Source organism: Aquarana catesbeiana, linkage group LG07, assembly GCF_042186555.1.
Source record: "Aquarana catesbeiana isolate 2022-GZ linkage group LG07, ASM4218655v1, whole genome shotgun sequence".
NCBI lineage: Eukaryota > Metazoa > Chordata > Amphibia > Anura > Ranidae > Aquarana > Aquarana catesbeiana.
In genome coordinates this window covers 56,521,834-56,549,779 of record NC_133330.1, presented here as the reverse complement: position 1 = coordinate 56,549,779, position 27,946 = coordinate 56,521,834, and the positions used below count along the sequence as shown (strand labels likewise).

The 27,946-nt window shown below is 42.9% G+C and overlaps 1 protein-coding gene across 9 annotated transcripts in view; it reads left to right on the top strand.

Moving 5' to 3' along the window:
* The window catches only part of MAGI1 (membrane associated guanylate kinase, WW and PDZ domain containing 1), a 763,134-nt gene that overhangs the window by 346,344 nt on the left and 388,844 nt on the right, over positions 1–27,946 (top strand). For all 9 annotated transcript variants that reach the window (XM_073592190.1, XM_073592191.1, XM_073592187.1 and 6 more), the window contains exon 2: positions 8,961–9,077. In XM_073592190.1, the coding sequence (XP_073448291.1) occupies positions 8,961–9,077 (117 nt within the window). The remainder of the gene's footprint in view (positions 1–8,960; positions 9,078–27,946) is intronic.

The window sequence follows — 27,946 nt, the reverse complement described above, 5'->3', positions numbered from 1 at the left end:
TAAGTTTCATTTTATACATTATGTCTTATTTTCAGTTTGATATGTATTATATGTGAAGTTGCGTATCAGAGACCGGTATTCTCGTAATATTGAAGCCTATTGAGATTTTCATACATTAGAGGATTTCACCATTATTGCTAAGTTATTAATCAGTAAGTTAGCGCTGCACTTTTTTTTTTTCTTGTGGTGTTGGAACGCATAACAGTGCTTAGCGGCAGGCCTTTTACTGACACTTTTTTTTAATTTTACCTCCAGTAGTTTATTGAAAAGAGTAGTGTGGTGATTACTTATTATACTAAAGATCAGCATGTGGAATGAATAAACATCAACAGATTTCAGTTGTGCCCCACCAGGCCGGCCTCCCATGGACAATGTGCCTGGCTGCTGAGTTCATCGCCCCATCCCTGCACTCAGTGAACTGATTGGCAGCACTGACAGGCAACACTGATAGGCACTGATAGACAGCACTGATGGGTGGCACTGATTGGCAGCACTGGCACTGATAGGCAGCACTAATTGGCAGCACTGATGGTTGCTGATAGGTGGCACTCATGAGCATTAATTGGCAGCACTGATGGACACTGATAGGCGGCACTGATAGGTGGCACTGATTGGAAGCACTGGCACTGTTTGGCGGCACTGGTAGGTGGCATTGGTTGGCAGTGATATTAGGCAGCACTGACAGGTGGCACTGATTGGAAACACTGGCACTGATTGGCACTGACAGGTGGCACTGATTGGAAGCACAGATTGGCACTGACAGGTGGCATTGATTGGAAACGCTGATTGGCATTGGCAGGTGGCACTGATTCGAAACATTGGCACTGACAGGTGGCACTGTTTGGCACTGACAAAGGAGAGGGAGTTTCACACTGAGCCGATATTGACGCTTAGTGACACTGTATGTTAAACTGACATGTAATGTAACTGGAAGCAGAGAGAGACCAGCTGTCAAAATTTATGATGACGGGGGGTGGACGAGTCCCAGGGTGGGCGGGACCCAGCAGCTATCAGCACTAATGATTGGGCTGCTTAATAACGGGGGTGGGGCCACATGCACATCGTGGCCCGCCCAGACCCCATCCCATTGGCTGGTGTTTGATAGCTGCTGGGCCCACCCTGAAATCAACGCTGAATTTTGACAGCTGGTCTCTCTCTGCATTCAGTTACATTACTTGACAGTGCCGCACACTGAGCGGCTCTGGCAAGCGTCAATATCTGCTCAGTCAGTGTGAAACTGTCTCACAGACTGCAGACTCATCGAATGCAACATTTCACAGCAGTCCCACAGGCAGATCTCGGGAGACAGCCGGCATGATGACGTACCCTCTTAAGATGCCGCCTGAGACCATGGACCCCACTGGGTCCCATGGTAGGGCCGGCCCTGGCTGAACTCGATGGTCGTTTATCTTTCTAAGCAAGCATTAAGATAATGCCTTGCTTGTAATTAGGAATGGAAGATGTAGAATATAACCAGTCTCATTACCACAAGCACTAAAAAAAAAAAACAAAAAAAAACAAAACAAAAACATATTTTTGCTTTTAAATAGTTTTAATGGCAAGTCAGGGAATTATTAGCGCTATGAACACTAGCTGTATTTTTTGTATAGTTTAAAAAATCAGTGTTAAGTAGATAAACTAATTTTCTGTAAATTGCCAGGCAACTGCTGTGTGATGTCCTCAGCAGACCGCCATTAAAAATGCACACACAAGAACATTAGCTTGCATTTATATTGTACAATTTAATTTGCTGGGGCTGCAAATTATGGAACTTGCAACTTTTCTCTTAGCAAGTTCAGGCCTTTCTCTAGGAATAACACTGACAGATGGATTTCAAAGTGATTCTTTCAGCATGGTACATTAAAGGAAACCTGTCAGAATGGTAGTTTGCTTGTGCAAGTGAAGCTTCCATCCAGCAATGGACATTTATGAGCTGTAACAAGAAAGATCGGACCACTGAAGCTTCTTGCACACTGACATTCTGTAAAAAAGTTACATAAATATGAATTTGTGACCAAACAAATAAATGTAGTTAGAGCATGAATGTTGGCATATAAATAATGTTGGTATATAAATAATTGGAAAATATTAACAGGATTGAAGTGGTTGTAAACCTCAGAGATGAAATATGAACAAAGCATATCCTTCTATAGTGTGCACTTGTCTAAGTTAAAAGCACAAGTATTATTTCTGTCTGCTGTTTCATTCCTCTGCTATGAGCATTAATCACTTCTGACAAGTTTTCCTGACACCAAGAGAAAAAAGGTGACCAAAAGTAGCTACAGCCGATTGACAGCCTCATTGGTGTGTCCCTTCCTTCCAATCAGCTCTCAGAGCTGTCCTCGCTCAGATCTGTAGAGTGTAACTTCAGCCCCCTCCCCCCTTTTTTTTTCTGATGGCTGAGAAAGGCTTTTTACATTCTGGACATTGAACATATGTAGAGAGGAGAAGACTGCAGATAAACAGGTGCAACTTATGTAGAAGGATTTGTTTCATCTCTGTTTATCACCGGAGGCCAGTCACGTAACTGGATATTTTTTGGTTTTGCTTTTTTATTTGGAGTCTTTGATTTATGTAGACTTTGGATAAGCTGGACATAAACAGAGCAAATTGAATGATCAGTCATGGTTTTGTATGCCCCCATCCACATTTTTGTATTCTAGCTTTAGTTTATCATGGATCTCCAAACCACGGCTCTCCAGCTGTTGAGAAACTGCATGGCTGTCAGAGACAGAGGCATGAGAGGACTTGGAGTTCCTCAACAGATGGAGGACCATAGCTTGGGGACCCCATAGACAAGGACTAGTAACCCTCTCAAATTCTATTGCCCCACTGGAGAGAATCATCCTTTCTGTTTGTCCAAGTGACCGTTGTCACCGGGACTGGGAGTGTGGGAAAAAAGTTTGGGTTGTAACTGGAACAGGTATAGAGAAGAAATCCTCCAATGGGGATAAATGTTCTGGTCCCTAATTTTGGAGAGATTTCCTCTTACTTCCTGTTGTGTCTATGAGACAGGACGTGAAAGAGATCACTGCAATGGGACACATACAGCATAAAAATAAACGACTTTTAACCCTCCCTTACCCTATCCAAAAATTAAATAAAAAAAAACGTTTTGGCTTTAGTTATACTTACACCATGGGGCACAGAATCGGCTAATATCCATTATCTACTGGGTTATACTTCATCTCCAGGTAAATGGTATCTGGTAGACCAAAGGTCTTCAGACAGGAAGTGATCCCCTATATAACCCCTCCCACACAGGAAGCACTTCAGTTTTTTTACCAGTGTCTGCAAGGTGGATGGCACGGTTTGTTTGAGCTCTGAGCTCCAGGTCTCTATTCCCACAAACTGTTCTTAAATGTATCAGGGGATTGACCGATCGGATCCATTTGACACAGGCTTTATATGCTTAGATAAATGGTACCGAGCCTCGCAAAGAAGACTCAAGATCCTGCGAGGTTTTGCCTGTAATACGGCCTCCGGACGCTGGACCCTGCAAAGTGGAATCCTGGACACTAAGGCATTCCTGCAGGGTGCTGTACAGGTCTAAGGGAGTGGACCCTAAACAGCAAAGGGGTACCCAGTCCTTGAAGGTCCTCAAGTGACAGGAACCCGCCGTGAAGGGTGAAGATTGGGCTCTTAGTTTCTAAGCTGCCCTGCGCCTGGACGGGTAAGTTAAACCCCTTTACTTATTATTGTGGGGTGTCCCAGTGATTGTAACAATCAGTCAAGCTAGCTAGAGGCTGGACACCTGTGTGTGGTGGCCATACGGGGGAGTTTTGGGCTAGCTGTGGGTGTTTGCAAAGTGTACTCTTTTTTTGCTTGTGTCTGGCTGTTTTTTGCCTGTATGATGGCACGATGGTGTGCCATTTTGCCTTGGTTCACCGTTCGCAAGAGTGCCGCTATGCTCAGTTAGCAATTTGTTTGGCGTCCATGGCGCATGCAGCTTTGCCGCACAGTAGCCTTTTATCTGGGCGCACGAGGATTTGCGTCATATGCGAATACAGCAACGCCCCGTTCGCCAGGACCACACACGCACAGTATGTTCCGGCGCACACTATTAAAGGGTCTTCCTTCTGAGGTCTTTTAATACTACACCCAAGTGCTCTCTTTTTTTGGTTAGTAAATGTCTTCAAAAAAGAGGAGCGGGATTAACACTACAGGGAATGGCACACCGATGTCGTCATTAGTTCCTGATGAACCTAGTTGTATCCCTAGTGTTGTCTGAGCCACTGCGCCTATCTGGTATTGTGCCTACAGTCAACGCTACTGCTTCACCCTTTATCACTAAGGATGAACTGTCCTCGGCCCTAGCCGGGTTAGAGCACAGGATTGCTGGCATGATTGCCTCCATCCCACAGGGTAGCAGGAAGCATGACAGATCCCCCTCCCCGGAGCCTCCTAGTCTGGTGCCTGAATGGGTTGAGGATTGGGAAGAGCTTAAAGTTCAGGACTCTGTAGAGGGCCCGGCAGATGAGTCTGCTTCTGAGCAATCTGGACAAGAAGATATCCAGTTGATGTCTGCCTCTCAGTCGCAGAGGCTTTTGATCCTGACTCTGACCGAAATGGATCGTTCTGCCTTTAAGTTGCCTCTTGCATAGGTGACTGAGCCCCCCTGGTCCCCTTTGGGATCCCTGAGGCCTCTTCAGGCCACACGGGCTTACCCCCTGTTGGAACAGGCGGTGTATGCTGATTGGGAACATCCTGACAGGATTTTTGTTCCTCCTAAGAGGATTTCCCTTTTATATCCCATGGATGGAAAGTTTGTCAAAAAATGGAGCATGCCAGCAGTAGCTGCAGCAATCTCTTCCTTAAACAAGAACTTAACTTGTCTGGTAGGTAACGCACAGGGCTCGAAAGACCCTGTTGACAAGAAATTGGAGTCATTATTAAAGGCTTCCTTTTCTTTGGCCAGTTCAGCTATTCAGCCAGCTGTTGCAGCAATTGGTATCTGCCAGCCCGTAAAGGATCAGGTCAAACGGCCTAACCAGGAGGATGATCTGCCTGAAAGTAAGACAGATATTTCTCAAGTGCTGTGTTTTGCTGTTGACGCCTTAAAGGATTCAATACAGCAGGTTTCTCGTTTGGCTCTCCCTTCTGTACATATGCGCAGACTCTTGTGGCTTAAGAACTGGTCAGCTTCCTTGTAAAAAGGTTTTGGCAGGTTTCCCTTCATCATGGGGAATGTTTATTAGGTGATCATTTGGACAAATATATCCAAAAGATTTCCGGAGGGAAGAGTTCTCTACTTCCTGTGAAGAAAAGCACCAGTCGTCCCTCATTTAAAACCTCAGGGACTACTTCCTCCATTGTCTCAGCGTCAAGGCAGTTTCGCCGCCAACAGGGCGCTAGGGCCAGGGCCAGGGCCAAGCCACAGGGTCAGGGCCAGAAGAAGCCCTGGGTCCAAGATTCTTCTAAACCAGGGATATTCAATTAGCGGACCTCCAGCTGTTGCAAAACTACAAGTCCCATCATACCTCTGCCTTTGGGTGTCATGCTTGTGGCTGTCAGAGTCTTGCTATGCATCATGGGACTTGTAGTTCTACAACAGCTAATTACATATCCCGGTTCTAAACCCAGCACCAAACCCTTCTTTTGAGAGGACGCCCTCACTCCATCGAGGGGGGGAAAGGCTGCTGCACTTTGCGGTCATTTGTAGAACAGTAATTCAGGACGAGTGGGTCACCTCAATTATGTCTCGCGGTTACAAGCTGGAGTTGCGGGAGGTTCCCCCTCAGAGGTTTTTAAGATCCAGCGTTCCCTCGGATCCTTTAAAAATAAACTTATTGCTTCAGGCACTACATCATCTTGTGCATCAAGGAGTGATTGTAGAGGTTCTGGGATCCAAAAGGGGCACAGGGTTTTACTCAAACCTGTTTACGGTTCAGAAACCAAATGGGGAAACCAGGCCCATTTTGGACCTAAGACCCCTAAACAAGTATCTACTGATACAGTCCTTTCAGATGGAGTCTGTCCGCTCAGTAGTAGCCTCACTCCAGAGGGTAGACTTTCTAGCCTTCATCGATATAAAAGACACGTATTTACACATATCTATCTTTTAGCCTCATCAGAGGTTCCTATGTTTTGCAGTAGAGGAACGTCATTTTCAGTTTGTGGCTCTACCCTTCGGGCTGGCTACAGCTTCCCGGGGGTTCACAAAGGTCCTAGCACCAGTACTGGGTCTTTTAAGGGCCCAAGGGATGCTAGTGCTTGGGTATCTGGACGACCTCCTACTCAGAGATCACTCATTACAGGCTCTAGAACAGAGCATAATATGCACAGTGCTTTGAAAAGCTTAGGCTGGATCATAAATACCAAAAAGTCAGCCTTGAAACCAGTTCCGAGTTTAAAGTATTTAGGTCTGATCCTATATACGGTTCAAGCAAGAGTATTCTTGCCACCTGTAAGGGTTCAGGTACGTCAGATAAGGGGCACCAGACAACCCTCCATTCAGCTCTGTATGAGTCTTCTAGGGAGGATGGTATCCTCTTTCGAGGCAGTGCCCTATACCCTGTTCCATTCCAGGCCTTAACAATGAGACATCTTGTTGGCTTGGATCAGAAGAGGAAAAGCCCTGGATTATCCCATGTGCTTATCTCCTCGGGCACACTTAAGCCTAAACTGGTGGTTGCAGGATCAGAACCTGCGAAAGGGATAATCCTTTCTCCCGGTAACTTGGAGAGTACTGACTACAGATGCCAGTCTCTCAGGCTGGGGAGCGACCCTAGAAAGGCTCACAGCTCAGGGGAAATGGTCAGGGACAGAATAGACCCTGCCTATCAACGTCCTGGAATTATGGGCAGTACGCCTGGCCCTATGGTCCTGGACGGTGGAGCTTCAGGACTGCCCTATCGGGGTTCAGTCCGACAATGCCACTGCAGTGGCCTATATAAACAACCAAGGCGGTACCAGGATTTTTGCAGCTCTGAAAGAGGTGAACCACGTACTAGCCTGGGCAGAGGGACACATGCCGATTCTATCGGCAGTCCGTATCCCGGGAGTAGAGAACTGGAAGGCCGTTTATCTCAGCCGCCAGCAGATCTGCCCAGGGGAATGGTCCCTACACCCAGGGGTGTTCCAGGAAATTTGCCAGCGTTGGGGATAGCCAGAGTTCGACCTATTGGCTTCCAGATTCAACAACAAGCTACAGCAATTTTGTGTCTCGAACAAGGGATCTTCTGGCAATCGGAGCAGATGCTCTGATAGTTCCATGGAGACAGTACTCCCTGGTTTATGCTTTCCCTCCAATCCCTCTCCTTCCACATTTGTTGCGAAGGATTCGGAAAGGGGCTATTGAAGCCAGGGTGTTAAAGGACCATGGCATCTCAGGATCAGTAGTGTCTACCCTAATGAATGCTAGAAAAGCTGTCACTAGAAAAAATTATCATAAAGTCTGGAAGACTTATATTGCTTGGTGTGAAGCCAGAAAATGACATACTCGGAAATATGTGATTGGGAGAATTCTCTCCTTTCTACAGTCAGCTGTGGAAATCAAAATAGCTTTGAGTACAATCCGAGGTCAAGTTTCGGCCCTAGCACTATTCTTCCAAAGGCCTTTAGCCTCCCATTCACTGATCCAAACCTTTATGCAGGGGGCAACTCGCTTGCTTCCCCCCATTAGGTAACCTATGTGTCCTTGGGACTTGAACTTGGTGCTGTCTGTGTTACAGAAACAACAATTTGAACCTATCAAGGAAATTCCAGTAGACTTGCTGTCACACAAGCTAGCTTTCCTGATGGCTGTCACCTCGGCTAGAAGGATGTCGGAGTTGGCGGCCCTTTCATGCATGGAACCGTACTTGATCCTTCACCACGACAGGGTCACGTTACGACCTGTTCCATCCTTTTTGCCAAAAGTGGTGTCGGCCTTTCATTTAAATCAGAACATTATTTTGCCTTCTTTTTTTCTCAGCCTCGTTCGGTGGAAGAGAGTCGACTGCAGGTTGTCCGGGCAGTCGAGGTTTATTTTTCTAGATCTGCGGAGATCCAAGGATCCGACTCCTTTTTTGTTTCACCAAAAGGACCCATGAAGGGGCAGGCAGCTTCCAAGGCTTCCATTGTCAATTGGGTCCATCAAATGATCATTCAGGCCTACGGTCTGAAACATAAAGCTCCTCCCTTTAGGGTGAGAGCTCATTCTACCAGGGGTGTAGGAACCTCCTGGGCTTTTCGCCATCAGGTATCTGTTGCTCAGATTTGTAAGGCTGCTACCCGGTCTTCAGTGCATACGTTCACAAAATTTTATCAAGTGGATGTTCGAGCAGCTGAGGATTCAGCTTTCAGCCGCAGTGTACTGCAGGCTGCTGTATAAGTTCTGATGGCTATTGTTTGGCAGGATGTCTCCCTCCCCTCAAGGCTATTGCTCTGGGACGTCCCAGTAGATAATGAATATTAGCCTGACTCTGTGTCCCATGATGTATGAAAAAGAAAATAGGATTTTTTCATCATACTTACCTGTAAAATCCTTTTCTTTGAGTACATCATGAGACACAGAGATCCCTCCCCTCTTTTTTGAGGATTCAGTGCTTGCTACAAAGCTGAAGTGCTTCCTGTTTGGGAGGAGTTATAAAGGGGATCACTTCCTGTCTGAAGACCTTTGGTCTACCAGTGGCCATTCACCTGGAGATGGAGTATAACCCAGTAGGTAATGAATAATAGCCTGACTCTGTGTCCCATGATGTACTCAAAGAAAAGGATTTTACAGGTAAGTATGAGGAAAAAATCCTATTTTTAGTTGACGGTTTTGTGATCATTGTTTTTCCAAACCTTCTGTCTAATAAATCCCCTTTACCTATTCTCACCCTGTGTTTCCTGCAATAATTTTCTTAGACCTACAGTTCCCTTATAAATAGAACGACAGCCATTTAAAAAGTCTGTTAGCACCAACGTCTGATAATGGGGTTAATGCGAAGACAAAGTAGTAATAAAATGTTGTCTTGTGTTTCTTATTTTTATAGGGAGCCGACTCAACAAGGACCTGAGGCATTATCTCAACCAGAGGTTCCAGAAAGCTTCCCCTGACCACGAATTGCAACAAATCATTCGAGATAATCTTTATCGCCATGCAGTGCCTTGTGAGTAGAGTATTTTACAAGACATGAGGCCTTATTTCTTAAACTGCCTGAGAAATAATTTCTGTTGCCTATAAGACCCTTCTAGAATTTGTTTACATGCACCTGTACTGCACATTTTTATGCTTTTTTATTTGGAGACTTTGATCTATGTAGACTTTGGATAAGCTGGGCATTTTAGCTGGTTGCTGATGAACTTGGCAAAATTCAACCTGTCGGTTGGTCCTTTTGGCACCATTCCACCCAGCATCCTTCAATCCAAAGGAGCCGGGCGGAAACTTGTCAGCCGAACAGTGACTGCAGATGGTCAGCTGCAGCCACTCTTTAGGCAGCCATGGGTGCTGGCTATCTGAATACAATATATAGCAGCGGGAGATTGCATAGATGTGGGAATTGATAGATTTCTAAAGCCCCATATACATAGGCCGAATGTCGGGAGACATCGGCTAGTTAAAAGAGCCACAGACATAGACATTTGGCCGTTTGGGACGAGTATGCTAGAAAACAAACAGCCAACCGACTCCTGTGCCAGCCAATGGAGGAGAGCGCTGAACGGAGTGTCCTGGGTACTTTTTGAGTACCCCTTTAATTAATTTTTTTCCGCTACTGTTGACCATTTTAGGTGTCTCAATACTTACTGTTTATGCAGCAGCTACCTTTTTGTAGCACATGAAATACCAGTAAGTCCCGTTATGTTTGTTGGAAGGAAAGAAGGGAAATAAGACTAAAAGTGGGGCTAGTTTGTTTAGTTAGGCTTACCTTTGTGCTTTGGGATTCATTTTGACCCTGGAAATATAAGGCAAGGATATCAGCTTTATATACAGGGGTCTGAATGGACTAGATCTGCAGCAACTGAACGCTTGCAAATTATGCAGAGTGGTAATACATGTCTGCTGAAAGTTGAATTATATGAAATTGTCTGAAAGTGGGAGCTTTTGGCTGAATAAGAGCTGAAGTTTGGATGTGAAATTCTTCAGCTCTCTAAATTCCCTCTAAACCTTAGCTTAGTTTGCTACTAGTCAAAATAATGATAATTTCCCATCACGTACCATCACATCACAGCGCTTAGACCTTGCTGCCCATCTATCAGCTACTTGTCCACTGAGAGTGGACTTAGAAGCTCTATAAAATGATGGAAATGTTATACATTGTTCTGTTTCAAACAAGGGCGACACAGGTTTGATTTAGTGTCCTTTTATTTAAAAGCTTTATGGGGTACCGGAGCGGTGTCATTGATATTCCATTAAAAAATTCTGTGCCAAACAAAAGCTTATAGTATATTCATCATGTCTCGTGGCGGACAACTAAAGTGAAAAAAAGCAGCGCCACCGACACCCCCTTGTCTGTAGGCTATGTGTGGTGGAAACCACTTAGAATTTATTGTTGAGATTTATTAAGCTTTTAAGGGAAGGAACTGAGTATTAAGCCGCGTACACACGGTCGGACTTTTCATCTACAAAAGTCCAACGGACGCCGACGGACTAAAGCTGGCTGGTAATCCGATCGTGTGTGGGCTTCTCCGGACTTTCAGCAGACTTTTTCAGCCTCAAATCCGACGGACTTTAGATTTGAAACATGCTTCAAATCTTTACGTCGTAACTACGACGGACCCCGAAATCCGCTCGTCTGTGTGCTAGTCCGACGGACAAAAACCCATGCTAGGGCAGCTATTGGCTACTGGCTATGAACTTCCTTATTTTAGTCCGGTGTACGTCATCACGTACGAATCCGTCGGACTTTTGTGTGGTCGTGTGTAGGCAAGTCCGTTCGTTAGAAAGTCTGCTGCAAGTCCGCCGAAAGTCCGCCGGAAGTCCGCCGGAAGTCTGTCGGACAGGCTGTCGGACTTTTGTAGACGAAAAGTCCGACCGTGTGTACGCGGCATTATAATTGAGAGCTAGAGTGAGCATGGCCCAAACAAATGTATCTTTGTATGTGCATTTTGCCCAAATTATGAGCATGTTCTAATCTCGATGGCACCTGTCTGAGATAAAAAAAAAAAAAAAAAATGCAAGGAGATTTAGGGCATACAACCACAGTAGATTTCTTGTTTTTTTATATTGTGAACAAACTTTAAGTTTGTAACTTCAGCAACCTGTTCTTCTACCTTGAACCCAGTGAGCTCAAAAAAAGTGCCGATAATGGAGCCAAAAAAGGGGCAGTGCCATCCTGCTGGGTGCTGGACATGTATTATTCCCGCGCGCCCCTGTCAGTCTACCCTTCCTCCTGCTGTTCTCACAAGTGTCATGAGATGCAGCCTCTCCAGTGCCTAGAGTGGCTCGGGGAAGCCCTCTGATGTGGCCCATGACCTATAGCCCAGATCACGGGTTGCTGACACGTCATTCCAGAGCAATCAGTGTTGTGAATGAAGCCTGCGGTAGAGGAGCAGAGTCGCATAAATCAATGCTTCCGGTATGGAGCTGGCTCCTGTAACAGGTGAAGTGATACCAAATGCACTCCGCCTGGGACAGCAACAGCCAGCGATAAAGGTAACTTTATTACTGAAATCACAGTTTATATACTGTATGGGCATATCTGTTCTGTAGTGGTTACTGGCCTGCTTTCAAACCGATCCACAGGTGAAGCAGAGTGCACTTGCTGGTTACCTGCACTAAGCCATAGACTAAACAATAGACTTCTTGTTTTTACCTGTGGATTTGGTGCACTTTCAGAAAGTGCACCACACTTGCAGGATATAATAGAAGTCTATGGAAAAGTGCAGCTAATCCACAGGAAAGCCACAGGTGTGCTGCACCCGTGGTGTGGGTAAACCGCAGCGCATCAGTGTGAAAGCAGCCTTAGGCATTTTTCACATGATTGGTCCGACCCAATCGGACCCTCCATTCATCTCTATGGAGTAACAAATGTAAACTAACTTGTGCCTGTTTATACCCACCTACCTCCAATCCGCTAAAAGAAACAGAAGGGGATCCTTCCCCTTTCATCTGGGTGGATCGGAGGGCCCATAGAGTAGTGTGTCCATGTGTGCTGCATATGCCGAGTGGACACGGACCTGTCATCTCCCCGCTCCGCTCATTGTTGGCCGCGACCATTTACCAAGTCGCTAAAGTGGCCCTCGCTCTTCAAAAGGTTGGGCACCCCTGGTCTAAACAAATACAATATAGAGTACCAATACAGTCAAAATTACAGGAGTAATCCTGTATAGTGCAGACCAATATAACTCGAACAGAACCTGTTGTTTAGGCACAGGGTGAATGTCCAGCAGTCTATTTAAGCATTTTAAGCACATTTGCTGAGAGCGCTGATCAGGAGTCGGTCGGCTGCTGGTTTTCCAGCATGCTCGTCCGACAGAAGCCGACAGATGTCTCCTGCCATTCAGCTCGTGTGTACGGGGCTCAAGGCTTAGATGCAGGCGGCATGGAGAATGGAATGGGCCTCAGAAGCCCCGATTTTTGGATTATACTCTCATTCCAATTTCAGCCCTTCCTTGTAATGTTGAGGGCAAAGCCTACACTCTTCATCACCTTTCTATTAGCTATTAAGGTGGCCCATCATAGTAACAGGCCAGAAGGAAGGCCTGGTGGGGCTCCTGGGGCACCAGAGAAGGACAGAGAAGATAGATTTGCATTACCTATTGTAGAATGTTTTCTAGGTGACAGGTGTACTTTAAGCCTTTAACACATCTCATAAAGATTGGGGTAGACTAGTTTAGTATTCAGTATGCTTCACCAAAACTGCTTGTGTAAGCATGTCCTTAAATGGCTGATGATAAACAAAACTGCGGCTTCCACTCAGCTTAATAGCTTCTATTAAGAATGCTGATACACTTGTTTAAAATCAGCCTAAATGGACTTGAATCACAAAAAAATGATGTGTTGTTGAATCAAATGAACCACTCTTGGGTTACTTACAACCGTTTCAGCAAAGATGTAGATGGGTATTTATCATTTTGTGTGCCCCATGCACCCTCGCTTGTTGGTCTCTGTGACCATTGTCACCAGCAGAGAAAATGAAGGAGAATCCAAAACGTTATGGCTGTCAATGAATAAGAGTATACAGATCATCTTGAATTGTTGTGACACACGTGTTCCAGTGTCAAAGGTGACATTTACACTCACTTTCTTTAAATCGACTCTGTTGCCAGACTATTCATTTCATCAAAATCTTCCTCTTGTAGATATAAAGTGCCCATGGACTGATGCTAGGTGCCGCCATCTTGGATGTGGTTTCATCAGACTTGAAGCTCACTCACTTGACCTCTATAGTATTCCCCTTTGTTCCTTCCCCAGCCGCTACATAAAAGGTTATGTATGGAGGTGAGGGGAAGGGTGGAGGAGCTGGGCCAGCACACACAGTATTTAGGCACTCCCACAAGAGTTGTGGTGCAAGGATAGAGGGTGCTGTGCAAGACTACTGACTTTACCTGGAGTAGTCAAATTTGCCTGCCAGCCAAGAAAAAAAAATGCAAAATAAGCATTTAAATCTGCTTATACATGCAACTCTTTAGAGGATAAATTCACACCTGTATCTATGGTGTAACCTGTGACATGATACAGCATCTCCTCACCTCACTTTCCTGAATCCCTCCCCTCTGACAGCAGGCAGAGGTTGTTTTCCCCGTGTCCTCTGTTCATTTACAGAGATATGTGAATTAATAAACTACAAATCCCATCTTCCACCAGGGCAGACAGACAGACTTGTAGTTTCAGCATGCTCGTAGTCCAGTCACACTGACAGCCTTTATAGAAGCCTGACATTTCACTTTCAATCCACTGATTACAGACACAGTGCTTTGCAGGCTCCTGTGAAAAATGTAATAAATGCAATTTGTTTCCTGCAAAAACAGATTTGTTTCAGAAAGAGGAACTGAGCCTTTAGGATGATAATAGGATCTCTTGATTAATACTGGGGCAGGAAATGAGGAAAAAAAACACCAAGAATAACTGGACACAGGATCTAAACTGGACAGAGGATCTAACACTTTTTAATGAATAAATAGCTGCAATAATGGGTGTTTTTTTATATTGTTTCCTAAAGTTTATATTATGTTATGATCATAATGTCAATTGAAAGTATTGCAAAGGTCTCTTGCTGTTAATATTCCTCCTGTTTTTGCCATGCTCCTGTGCCGAAGAAATAAATGTTTCAAGACAAGTACATGGCGCTAGACCATATTATTAGGTTTTATTAAGCGTAATGCCACAGCTAATGCACATCGCTGATTTTTACTGTGAACAGGATGACAGTGGCAGATTGGCTGCCGTTATTGGCTTTCTAATTGCAAACATTAAAAATACATGGCGGACAGCAATAAAATTCCGATCATGCAAGGTGCACTGCACGGAAACCGATAAAACAAATGAATCTTAAAGGTAAACGATATCTTATTTATAAGAATGGCTTATTTCCCTTATTATTAGGCAGTAAAACATATGGGGGAATATTTGTTAAATGTTAAACTTAATAGTCCAACCATCCTGTTTTTTAAAAAGTGCTTGAAGGACAAGTGCTGTTAGGTTAATGGGAGGGGTTATTTCCTTATTGATTGATTTTATATATATATATATATATATATATATATATATATATATATATATATACATTTTTTTTATTTTTTAAACCTCCTACACATCTTTAAAATCTGGGCATGAACTTAATAGATGGTCCTCTTTCCTGCCAGCGCCTAATCAAAAATAAAGATTGTCCAAAAAACAATATTCACTGCTGGTGCTGGCTTACGAGATGCGCAGGTGACATCACCACGCTTCACCACCGCTTTTTGGGATAGCTAGGCACTTAAAACTCTGGGCTGTGTCCGTGTTCACTCTGCATCACTGGGTCAGACATGAACCAGTCATCTGCCTGCTCAGTGAGGTTCAGCAGAGAGAGATCCCCCACTGAGCAGGCGGATCCGCTGGTGGACTCTTGACAGTGTGAAAGGGGCCTTATCAAGGAAGGACAATTTGGGTGCCTTTTCTAAACTTTATGATCCAATAGTGGCCAACGATACCAGCACTCAGACCTAGTTACCCAGTTAAGGAAGAATTAGGCAACTGTCAATATATGTTATATATCAACACATATATGTTAGGGCGAAATCGCACCAGGACGACCAGGAGGAAAATGCGGGCATTGTGTTAGGTTGCCCATCAAAATATCAGTTTTCCACCTATACCAGACTCTCCCAACCAGAGTTTTATGGAGCCCTATGGTTCCTGAAGAGCTCACTAGGGATTCCTTGAACGTCTCGGATAAGTAACAACTGACACAAATTATGTTTTTAGCCATCTGTAAGAAAGGGGCATTCTTCCCACTGACCAGTGGTGTAAGAAAGATTCTTCCCACTGACCAAAATACTAATGTACCATGAGTTCTAGGTATAGAAATTATATTCAGGAGTCCCCTAAGACCTAAAAATTCTTACAAGGGTTCCTCCTTAAAAAGATTGAGAGAAGCTGATCTAGACTTTGCTGTAGAGCACATGTGCACATCACTCCTTATTGTGGGAAATTTGGTGATCTGTGAATCTCAGAATTAAAAAAGTGACAGCGTCTTGTGAACCTTAACCATGACTGGCACTCTAATCCAAAATAATTATGTTCAGATACTGTGGAGTTTCAACAAATTTATGGATTTCAAATTGTTTATCAATGTGTTATCTGTGATGTGCCACCGCAAAGATGTGAAATAGATGCTAATTGGTTTACTGTTCAGGAAAGTGACCTCTATGCCATTGGGTTAGACTTTTAAATTTACTCTTTCATGAGATGTTGCTCTTGCACATCGAAGATGTGACCTTGCCGTACGTATTTGCTTATAAAACTCAATAACTATGGAGAAAAAAACACCCCTGTGCTGTAAAGCTCGGTAATTGTTATCCAGAGTGCTACATTAACTGTATGGAGTAACAATCAGGCTAAATCCCACAGCTTTAATTAAAGTCGGCCTTGTTGATATCATTAAAATATTTGTTAGCTTCTGGACCTACTTTTCAGTGATTTAAATACAAACAGCCTTCTCTGGGTGGTGATAGCCAAGTAAAACACTCAAGAAGTGACAAGTACATGCCTTTCTTGAAGCCTAATATTGTTTTGATTTCTCTAGAAAATATAAAATTTTACTTTTAATTGCACGCAGTCTTTTTCCTATCAGTTCACTCTAAAATCCTTATAGTTAAAACTGATCTCCAGCCAAACAATTACCGGTAAATACACAACTGAAATACACATGTATGGGAACAGTCTTCTATGTCAAGTGTGATTTCACTGTCTCTGATGGAGCTAAACAATACAATGGTGTCACTAGGCAAATAGTGGTGTAACCTTCCCTGCTACAACCTGCTGAATGGACAGGGAAGGAGTAGCAACAAATTGATAAGTCATCAACTTTGCTCTTATGTTGCGTGTTTTGCTGTCAGCACATGTCCAAGCAGCAGATCCTGATTGGATCCAAGTGCTGCCCTCTCTGAGTATAAGTGCTGCTGTGCAGGGGATGACAAGGAAGCCAACATAAAGACAGGTTATCTACTTGTAATTGTGCTAGTTGTATATAAAATGCAATTACTTTTAAAGAAATGCTGGACTGGAACAGATGCAGCACACTTGCTACATGGGTCCACTTCCTTGCCTCTCAATATGAGGCCTCCAGGCACCCTGGGCTCTCACACTCTTCCTGAAACTCACAGACTTCCTCCAGTCTCCTGGACTCACTAGCCGCCTCAACTCTCTCAGTCTCCACAGAAACGCGTAGCCGCCACAACTCTCCCAGGCCTGTGGGAAAAGAATCCCCTAACATGGGGTGCAGTCTCTTGGCAGGAACACCGCTCTCTCCTGACAGGACTATGTCTCCAAAATGGGAGCACTGAGCTATGATCTGGCCTTGCTTAAAACGAGCATGCACACCTGTGCATTCACATGGCCTGCAGGTTAAGACCTGGACATTGGATTGGAGACTTCTTCCCATCCAAATCTCTTCATAGTCTCCAAGCTACAGACCCTGATCTGGGATTAAAAAACAAGAACACTGACTAGCCAGTCTTTTCCACTCAGAAATATTCCTCTGGATTTAAGAAAACCGTAGTACAAAATATTGGACTGTGTGGCATCCATTGGATCCTTACTACGAAGCCTAGTAATTTCTACCTATCCTTGCACAGTGACAGGGCCTAGCCTGTCAAAATAAATATACAGTAAAACCTTGGATTGCGAGCATAATTAGTTCCGGAAACATGCTTGTAATCCAAAGCACTCGTATATCAAAGCAAATTTCCACAACCATTTATTCATAAGTCCTTCAGTTTATAGTCCATATAAAAAGATTATAGCAATGTGATAGGTTGTGTAACCATAAAATGTCCATCCACAAATGGAAGCCTCCACAAGGGGATTAGAAGCAAAATCCAGAGCATAAAAGAGAAGAGAGGCACCTCTAAGTGTAGCAATATGGTTACATTTAATGAAGGTACAATATTTAGCAACACACATGGTTGATGATTAACCGCTTGCCGACCGGCTCACGCTGATATACGTCAGCAGAAGGGCACGTACAGGCAGATTAATGTACCTGTACGTTGCCCTTTAAGAAGCGGTGTGCGGGCGCGCACGCTCCGCGAGTGTGATCGCGGGTACCGCAGACTCGATGTGCGCGGGGATACCCACGATTGTCCCACGGAGAGGAAGAACGGGGAAATGCTGATGTGAACAAGCATTTCCCCGTTCTGCCTAGTGACACTGACGCTGATCACAGCTCCCTGTAATCTTGAGTGGTGATCAGTGTTGTGTCTCACGTAGCCCCTCCCCCCTACAGTTGTGACATGACGCTACTTGTATATCAAGACATCGCTTATATTTCAAGTCAAAATTTATTTAAAAATTTTGCTTGTCTTGTAAAGCACTCTCAAACCAAGGCTTTACTGTGTGTATATATTAATATATATATTTATATATAGAATTAAAGATTTTGTATTAACCTAAATACAATATAGGATATTATTTTGTATGTCTTTAGGTCCAATCATGATACTTTTCAGTAGTGTGAAATCTTGCTGCAGATATAACGGAATACTGAGCTCACTCCTGCTTGCTATTAAACATGTGTGAATCTTTGCTGAATTTGATGACATTTAAGTGTCAAAGCATCTGAATCAATTGATCTATAGGTCAGTGCCTTACATCTAGAGACAGATCTATAGACAGGGTCTCTTGAGACACTTGACATGACTAATTTGGAACACAATGACCAGAGCGATTTGGATGGATGGATTGGAATTTGTTTATGTTAATAACATGCCAGAAGGTTTTGCTATAATCAACCCTACCCTTCTTTTTTGTAAAAAGTGCATTTTTTATTTTAACCATTTATAGTTGTATAGGCAAAGGTATTAAAAAGCCCCGAAGCTCTTATTACAGTGGTTGCTTATGAGCTAAAGGGAGCCTCAAATGTGGCCCCAGACATTACCAAAGGGTTGCACATGTTCAGTATATGTTATATAATGCTTGAGAGGACTGTCAGAAAATGCAGACCTAATACAGAAAATGAGGGTCAAAGAATGTGAACATGCTACATTTTTGGCTGGATATATGCTGCAGAGGACAATACGAAACTGGGAACATGTTACATCAGGCTAGTAGAGATCAATGCTGTTACACTAATCAATGTTCCCACTACTGACTGCTGAGGTCCAAAGGCCGCACATCATATACCAAAGGGCCGCATGTTGGGCACCAAGGTCCTATTAAATATAGTTGGCTTTCGGAGCTGCAAATGAAAATGAAAGCACAATTCTTGCAAAAGCAGAACAAGGGAACTCCCTGTTAACGTTAAGAGAGTAGAATTAATTTTTTTCTGGACCAGACCTTTTTCAACTATTACGCTTTGAGAAAGGAGAGTAGCCATAGTAAGAACATGTACTCTGCAGATAGCGCAGTGGTCTCCAAACTATGGCCTGCTAATGCGGTGCTTTGCTTGCTTTTTATCCAGCCCTTGGGACGCTATTACTCCCATTGATTTGAGGTGCTAATCCTTCCACTGACACCAACAAGGTGACATTATTCCTCCTACTGATACCAATGATGGGACATTATTCCTCCTACTGATACCAATGATGGGACATTATTCCTCCTACTGATACCAATGATGGGACATTATTCCTGCTACTGACACCAATGTTGGGGCACTGTTGCTCCCACTGATGCCAATGATTGGGCACTATTCATCCCACTGATACCAATGATTGGGCACTATTCATCCCACTGATACCAATGATTGGGCACTATTCAGCCCACTGGTACCAATGTTGGGGTGCTATTTCTCCCACTGATACCAATGGTAGAACACTATTCATCCTACTGCCCACAGGCTCTCTGTAAATGTAATATTCTGACTGACCACCAAGACTGATGATTTGTTTACTCCCACAGTTGCTGGCATATTTTCTACTCCCACTGGCCATAATCCCCCCTCCCCCACCCTAAAACCTGGAGGACAGTAAACTGACCATTTGTTTAAAATGTGTAGAACTATAAAAAGTTTTGCTTAAGACTAGATTTCCTGTAGTTTACGCATTATACTAAAGTCGCCATTTGACGCAGTCTTGCTGGATCTACTTTAGTGCTCATGTAGACCAATGTTTACACTTTATACTGGTCTGTTATTGGATTTATATAAGCTGTCCAGTGTTTGTTATCTCTGCCTTCTTTGTTTTAAAAATTTAAATTCAATAGAAATTGTCAATTATAAAAAAAAAAAAAAAAGTTTTGCTCAAATTATAATTTATGTCAATATGTATATAATGCTTACTGGAGTTCTTTATTGGAATCATTTTTTAAAATCAGATTTTATGTTGCAAAAAAGTTTTGTAGATAATACTTAGATACAACATGTCAAACAACACATAAGGGTACAGAATTTTAAAATTGGGCAATTATCATCCAGTTACAATGCAGGACTGGCATCTCTGTTAAATATTGCTGTGGTCTATCACATCCAGGCAATGAGACCAAATTAGGTCAAATATGCACATGACATTACAAAGTGAGTATATTTCTCAAATTAAATGCACCTATCTCGTTCTTGTACAGTATTTATTAAATGGAATCAAATTGTATTAACCAGCAAACCTTATGTCTGAAGGTCTATAATGCCACTGGTTACATAACCACTATAGTAGTGTGGACCACATTGCTTCTACTCTTATTTACTTAACAGTAATAGCAATGATATTCTTATGTGGTCAGGTAACATGGCGGTGTTGCCTATGGCAGCCAATCAACGTTTTGGAGTGACACTTTATAGCTGTATGCTGGGTTAACAACACAGTTGAATTTCATATATAGGAGCTGTTTTGCTTACCCAAAGATGTGTATTTCCGCCCAGCTATATGGGATTCAACCCCCCACAACATAAAATAGCGAAACACCAACCAAAACATTGCCTGCTAATTGGCCATTGAAGGAGCATAAGCACACTGATGAGGTCACCACTGTGCATTCTTTTTTGCACCAGCAATGAGTGACAGCCCTGTGAAATTAACTTGGTATATACTGCTGTCCCTGCTTCCCTATGAGTCTAGCCATGTAGAGGACTATAGAGGTACTTATAACAGGTGTATTTAATAATACATGACATTACTAACAAATATTGTTGTCCTTGATTACCACCCGCCTGGAGTTCAGCTTTAAGAACGTGTGCATGTTCCACTGTCCTAATTGGACAGTTCTTTGGCCTTTAACTCAGAATGACTGTCTGCCTCTTGCAGTGTTCAGGTGAGCTCCTGGGACCCACAAGCCACAGTATACCAGGTCAGTATTTGCATCAGATACAGGGTAAGATAATTGGTGTCTGGAACCAGCATAGCTTTAATAAATGATTTAGGTCACAAATTGTGTCAGGTAATCCCAGTACCGGTGACTGATGGCTCCTCGCCCAAAACACTATAATGCATTACTCAATTAGCTACCAATAGCTTCCAACAGGGAGGGTGGGATAGTACAGACTACAGGTTTATGATTTACGCTATACCACTATGGTAATATTCTTTTTATAAAAAATAGCAATATGAGACTTAAGCATTGTTTCTATCTATAAATACGATGATGTAGAAAGCATTTATTGTTCTCTTAATTTAATATCTTCTCACCAAAGAATACAGCTAATGTTATTGTGTTACAAAATTGGGAGAAAAAAAGGTTATAGGCAAAATATATGATTACTGATCCAAAAATTAGAAGTGCATTGGTAATACTGCAGCATATTGGTCATATCAGATCGTTTACAAGTGTTGGAGACTATGCCGTTCTCTTTGAACAGGCACATGTCAATCAATATCCAGCTGATTGGACGACTCTTGTGTCTTTACAGCTGATGTGTGATTTTAGAATACACCTGGGATCATGCAGTTTTGTACGGATTTATTTCATGAAAATGGCCTTTGCCCTAAGTTTATCGGATTTCTTTCCCACAATTGGTAGCTCGCTGGATTTGTGGTAGATCAACATGCATGCTTCTGTACATTTTTAAGAGGATTAAACATGAGAAAATGCACAAACTTTGCAGACATGTATAGAATTTTTTTTATTTTATTTTGCACATATACTTTCATCTGAGTATTTACATGTAGATTTTGTCTGATCTGCAGAGAATCGCACAATTCAGGAATGCAGTCCATCTCTAATAATGAACTGTATAGTTAGATGCAGACTGTATTAATCTGCATGCATTAGTTCAAGTTAATTAAAAACTTGCAAATCTATTCATTAGTTATTAATTTAAAAAAGGAACCAGCACACCATGCCATCGGACAGCATAGGAATGCATTGAACAGTGCAGTTTTGATGCAAAAACAACACAAAATCCTTTTTTCCCCCAAAAGGCTTGGTATACACCAACATGCTGTGTTGATGTGTGCAGGGCCAAAACGGAATATACTGCTTTTAAATGCATCACAACACACTACAACAGGTTAGGAAAACCAAATAAATTGGTTTGGTGCTTGCTGTGGGACAAAAAAAATACAGATTAAAGCGGAGTTCCACCCTAAAGTGGAACTTCCGCTCATCGGATGCCCCCCCTCCGGTGCCTCAATTGACACCTTTCAGGGGGGAGGGGGGTGCAGATACCTGTATAATACAGGTATCTGCACCCACTTCCGGGCATAGCTAGCCGCAAATGGTGACGCCCCCCCACCCCCCCCACCCCCCATTGTGTTGTGGGAAACAAACAGTTCCCACAACACAACGGGGACCAGTGTAGACGTGCAGCGCGACTCGCGTATGTGCAGTAGGGAACCGGGCAGTGAAGCCGCAACGCTTCACTTCCTGATTCCCTGACCAAGGATGGCGGCGGGGGCAGCCGAGAGACGAGCGATCGATCAGCTTCGGCTGCCGACATCGCTGGACTCCTGGACAGGTAAGTATCCATTTATTAAAAGTCAGCAGCTGCAGTATTTGTAGCTGCTGGCTTTTAATATCTTTGTTTAAGTTGGAGCTCCGCTTTAACACAACACAATGAAAAAGTGTCAACACATGGCAACGCAAGTGTGTTAAATGCAACACACAGGTGTGCATCCATCCTTCCAGATAACTAGTGAAAACAATCAGTGAGGCACAGCGGCTGTATGAACATCAGAAAGTTGGTCAAAATTATCTGAATCTGAGTTCTGTCTAGTATACTTTAGCCAGAATGCAGAGAGCACCTCACAGGGTGACTGAGGACATACTCCCTGATGGGTCTGCTGCAGCCTTTTTCAATCAGGGTGCCTTCAGGTTTCTTCAGGGGTGCCTTGGCAAAATGCCTGAAAATAGCCTAGCATATGTATACAAGCCAATGGGTGGATCAAGCCTGCCTTTAATTACACAAAGTCACTGATTTTCATTGTGCACCAATACAACCATCCAGCTGTCAGCCTCCTAAAAACCCTGTGCAGGCACCCAACATCCCTCTTATCAACCAATGATGTCATCGGTTGAAAAGGAAGACGCTGGGTGCCTGCGCAGCATCCTTTTTTGCCCTTCCCCTGCCTGTCAGCACTGGGGTCACATTAGCTGACGGAGAAGAGAAACATTGGAATACTAGTCAGTACCAGTGTGAAAAGATGTATTTGCTTTGGAATAAATCCTGTTGGGTGTCCAAAGTGTATGCTGCTGCATTACGTAAAACTATTACTTTCGTTTTTTTCATTTTAAATTGGGGTACCTTGAGATTGTGCTGAAATTTAAAGGGTGCCTTGTCTGAGAAAAAGTTGAGAAACACTGGTCTGCTGCACAACTTTACCTGTCTTTGCTTTTTCTCCTAGTGAGGATATTGAAAGCTATTAAAGAAAAATAGGTGAAAAGTCGTACAATAGATATATAGCTGTGTGTTCTCTGGATGCACAGTATGACTAAATTAATTGTATCTAAAGTCAAAACTTTTTTTGGGGGTGAAAGTGGAGTAGGGAATGGTTAAAACCTCTGTAACATTTTTTTTTCTCATCTGTGTCCTATTTAAGACATTTCCCTTCACTTCCTCTATCCCTTTATTGCAGGGATAGAGAGGGTATATGAGAGATGACATCACTAAGGGAGCTAGGGAGGAGGTGGAATCCTTATGGGTAGAGCTCCAAAGGGATGAAACTAAGGGGAAAATAATACTGGGAGTATGCTATAGGCCCCCTAACCTGAGGGAGGAGGGGGAGGCGGACCTCCTATCACAATTTGGATTAGCAGCAAGGATGGAAGTGTCATAATAATGGGGGATTTTAATTATCCAGACATAGACTGGGCGGAAGGAACCCTGCATTCGTCTAAGGCTCGCCAGTTCCTAAATGTCTCGCAGGACAATTTCATGGGTTAGATGGTAGACGCACCAACTAGAAACAAAGAGTTACTAGACCTACTGATTATGAACAAGACAGACCTGATCACGGATGTGGAAATAAAGAGCAATTTAGGAAACATTGATCACAGGTCAATTAGCTTCAGTATAAATCACACAAATGGGAAACATAAGGGGAATACAAAGACACTGAATTTCAAAAGAGCCAACTTCCCTAAACTACGAACCTTGCTAGAAGATATAAATTGGGATAGAATCTTAGGAACAAAGAACATGGAGGAGAGATGGGTTCACTTTAAGAGCATATTAAATAAGGGCATTAGCCAGTGCATCCCATTGGGTAATAAATTTAAAAGAGCAAACAGAAATCCTAGATGGCTTAACTCCAATGTAAAAATGCATATAAAAGCAAAGAAGAAGGCCTTCAAAAAATACAAGGCTGAGGAATCTCAATCAGCATTCAGACTTTACAAAGAATGCAACAAGAAATGTAAGGGTGCGATTAGGGCGGCTAAGATAGAACACAAAAGACACATAGCGGAGGAGAGCAAAAAAAATCCCAAGAAATTCTTTAAGTATGTAAACAGTAAAAAAGGGAGGACAGACCATATTCGCCCCATAAAGAATGTGGAAGGAAATCTGGTTACAAAGGATGGGGAGATGGCAAAGGTATTACATTTATTCTTCTCCTCAGTCTTCACAAAGGAATCAGGTTTCAGTAACCAAAACTGCTATGTTTATCCTCATGACACATCACAGGAAGCACCCTCATGGCTAACAGAGGACAGAATTAGAAATATACCTGGAAAACTTAACATTAATAAGTCATCGGGACCAAATGGCTTGCACCCCAGGGTCCTTAGGGAACTCAGTCAAGTAATTGCCAGACCATTGTTCCTCATTTTTAGTGACAGTCTACTAACGGGAATGGTACCAGCTGATTGGAGAAAAGCCAGTGTAGCACCAATATTTAAAAAAGGGCCAAAATAAATCCCTGGGAATTACAGATTTAGTTAGCCTAACATCAATAGTATGCAAGCTCCTGGATGGGATCATAAGGGACTATATACAATAATTTAGTAAAGAAAACAGTATCATTAGCAGTAATCAGCATGAATTCATGAAGAATCGTTCTTGCCAGACCAATCTATTAACCTTCTATGAGGAGGTGAGCTGCCATTTAGATAAAGGAAGGCCCGTAGACCTCTTTTGTTTCCCCATAAACTTTTACTATACAAAGTAAGGTCCGTTGGCATGGACCATAGGGTGAGTACATGGATTGAAAACTGGCTACAAGGGAGAGTTCAGAGGGTGGTGATAAAGGGGGAATGGCCAAGGGTGGAAAGTGGGGTCCCCTAGAGTTCTGTGCTGGGACCAATTCTATTTAATTTGTTCATAAACGACCTGGAGGATGGGATAAACAGTTCAATCTCTGTATTTGCAGACAATACTAAGCTAAGCAGGGCAATAACGTCTCTGCAGGATGTGGAAACCTTGCAAGAAGACCTGAACAAATTAATGGGGTGGGCAACTACATGGCAAATGAGGTTTAATGTGGAAAAACGTAAAATAAAGCATTTGGGTGGCAAAAATATAAATGCAATCTACTCACTAGTGGGAGAACCTCTGGGGGAATCTTGGATGAAAAGGATCTGGGGGTCCTAGTAGATGATAGGCTCAGCAATGGCATGCAATGCCAAGCTGCTGCTAACAAAGCAAACAGAATATCGGCATGCATTAAAAAGGGGATTAACTCCAGAGATAAAACGATAATTCTCCCACTCTACGAGACTCTGGTCTGGCCGCACCTAGATTATGCTTTTTAGTTCTGGGCACCAGTCCTCAGGAAGGATGTACTGGAAATGGAGTGAGTATAAAGAAGGGCAACAAAGCTAATAAAGGGTCTGGAGGATATTAGTCATGAAGAAAGGATGCGAGCACTGAACTTATTCTCTCTGGAGAAGAGACGCTTGAGAGGGGATATGATTCAAATTTACAAATATCGTACTGGGAGTTTAACAAGACTCGTGACCACTCATTAAAATTAGAAGAAAAGAGGTTTACCCTAAACTACGTAGAGGGTTCTTTACTGTAAAAGCGGCAAGGATGTGAAATTCCCTTCCACAGGCGGTGGTCTCAGTGGGGAGCATCGAGCATAGTTTAAAAAAACCTCTTAGATAAGCACCTGAACGACCACAACATACAGGGATATACAATGTAATACTGACATACAATCACACACATAGGTTGGACTTGATGGACTTGTCTTTTTTCAACCTCACCTACTATGTAACAGGAAGTGGCGTAAAATCTCTATAAAGTTAGGTAAAGCCTCTCTTACACCATACTCTAAAATTGCAGTATAGTGAGACTCCTATGTGAAAGCATCCAAAAGAGTGTTCTGTGTTTCTATAGCATCCAGCATCTTCTTCTTTGTCACACTGCTTGTGCATTAACTGGGAATCTGGTTGCCTTGGGCAACAAACACAGTTCTTCTTTCAGACACTTAATAGGATTATTTAGTTTTCATAATGATGCATATTAGTAATGTATAGTCCTTTTTACATCGTAATGTACTGAGGCTGTGTGTCTCCAATCCGGTAGTACGCTGTCCAGCTGCTGAAGTTAGCAAGTAAATTGTTGAAAATAGATTTCTATAAAGCAGTGATAATTTAAACCAGTTTTTTTTCCCTTCCCCTTTATAAACTCCATTAAACGGTCTCTGATTATCGATGTCATGCCTGACACTCTTGCCATAATGCTATTGGATGCCGTAATCTGGTGGGAACAGATCAAACCCCCATGTGATGTGACTCATTTAATTTATTTTCAATGGGATCAAAAACATTAAAAACCGCCGGTGAGTCGTGTTTTTGAGTGCTTATCTGCGTTTTTTTACGTTAGAGCATTTTTAGAGCTGAAAAACTCCTCTCGGAACCCACAATTTTTTTTTTTTATAGCCGAAAAATGCCCCAGCCAAAAACAGTTGATATGGACACAGGATAACACGCTGCAGAGTTTATTGACTATAGAAAAAAAAATCTGAAGCCAAAAACAGCAGCTGTAAAAATGTCCAAAAACATCCAGTGTTCATGAGGCCTAAAAAGGGAAATTTTACTTTATTTGCAGTTCCACATTTGCATAAGAGCCCATTTAAACTGTTGCTAACCCCAGGACCCTTCATTCACTATATCTGGTCTCCCACAGTACACAGAACATGGAAATGCAATTATTTTCGATATTTCGTTTAAATATAAACTGCTAAATACCTTTTCTCATCAGCAGTATATAGCAGTCTTGTGACTTTTTTCAGTGTCTGTTTAAAGCTTATAGGAGGAGTTTTCTTTCTCCTCTGACTGTCCTATGACGCTGCAGGACCCCTGACCCTCTGTCTGCACAGTCCTGATTGTCCCTGTGCTGTCTCTCCCAAGGTGAAAAAAACTCTATAGCAATACACACCAAACTGAGCATGTGGAGAGTGCCTTCAAGGCTCTGTATTATCAGGAGATGGATTGGGGATAGTGGAAGAAGGGGAGGATCAGAGAAGACAGGATCAAACAGTCTTTTTACACAATGCAGAGGATTAACCCCTTAGGTTTCACAGTGAGTATAACAAGCATGCTTTACTGCATATATAGAATGATTATACTGTTGTGTCTTTAGTAACACTTTAAAGAATAACCACTTTTGTTCAGAAAAAAAAAAAACATTCACCTCATGGTGATCTGTGTACATTACAGGGATTTTAACAAACTGTTGCAGATTCCTAATTTTTGTTATTCTGAAGAAGTTCCTGTGTGTTTGTCTGCCCATGTGCTGAAGTAAGTCTAAGGCTGGCTTCACACTAAGGCAGTTTTCAGACGTTTCAGCGCTAGAAATAGCCTCTAAATAACGCCTGAAAACCGCCTTCCATTCATTTCAGTGTGACTTTTCACACTGGGGCGGCGTGCTTGCCGGACGTTAGGAAAAATCCTGCAAGCAGCATCTTGGGGGTGGTTGCAGCGCTCCCAAAATGTCCTGCCTATTGAAATTAATGGACAACGCTTCCAAAGCGCCTGAAAAGCGATTCAGAAGTGCCGCATCACGGGCACTTTTAATCCCTT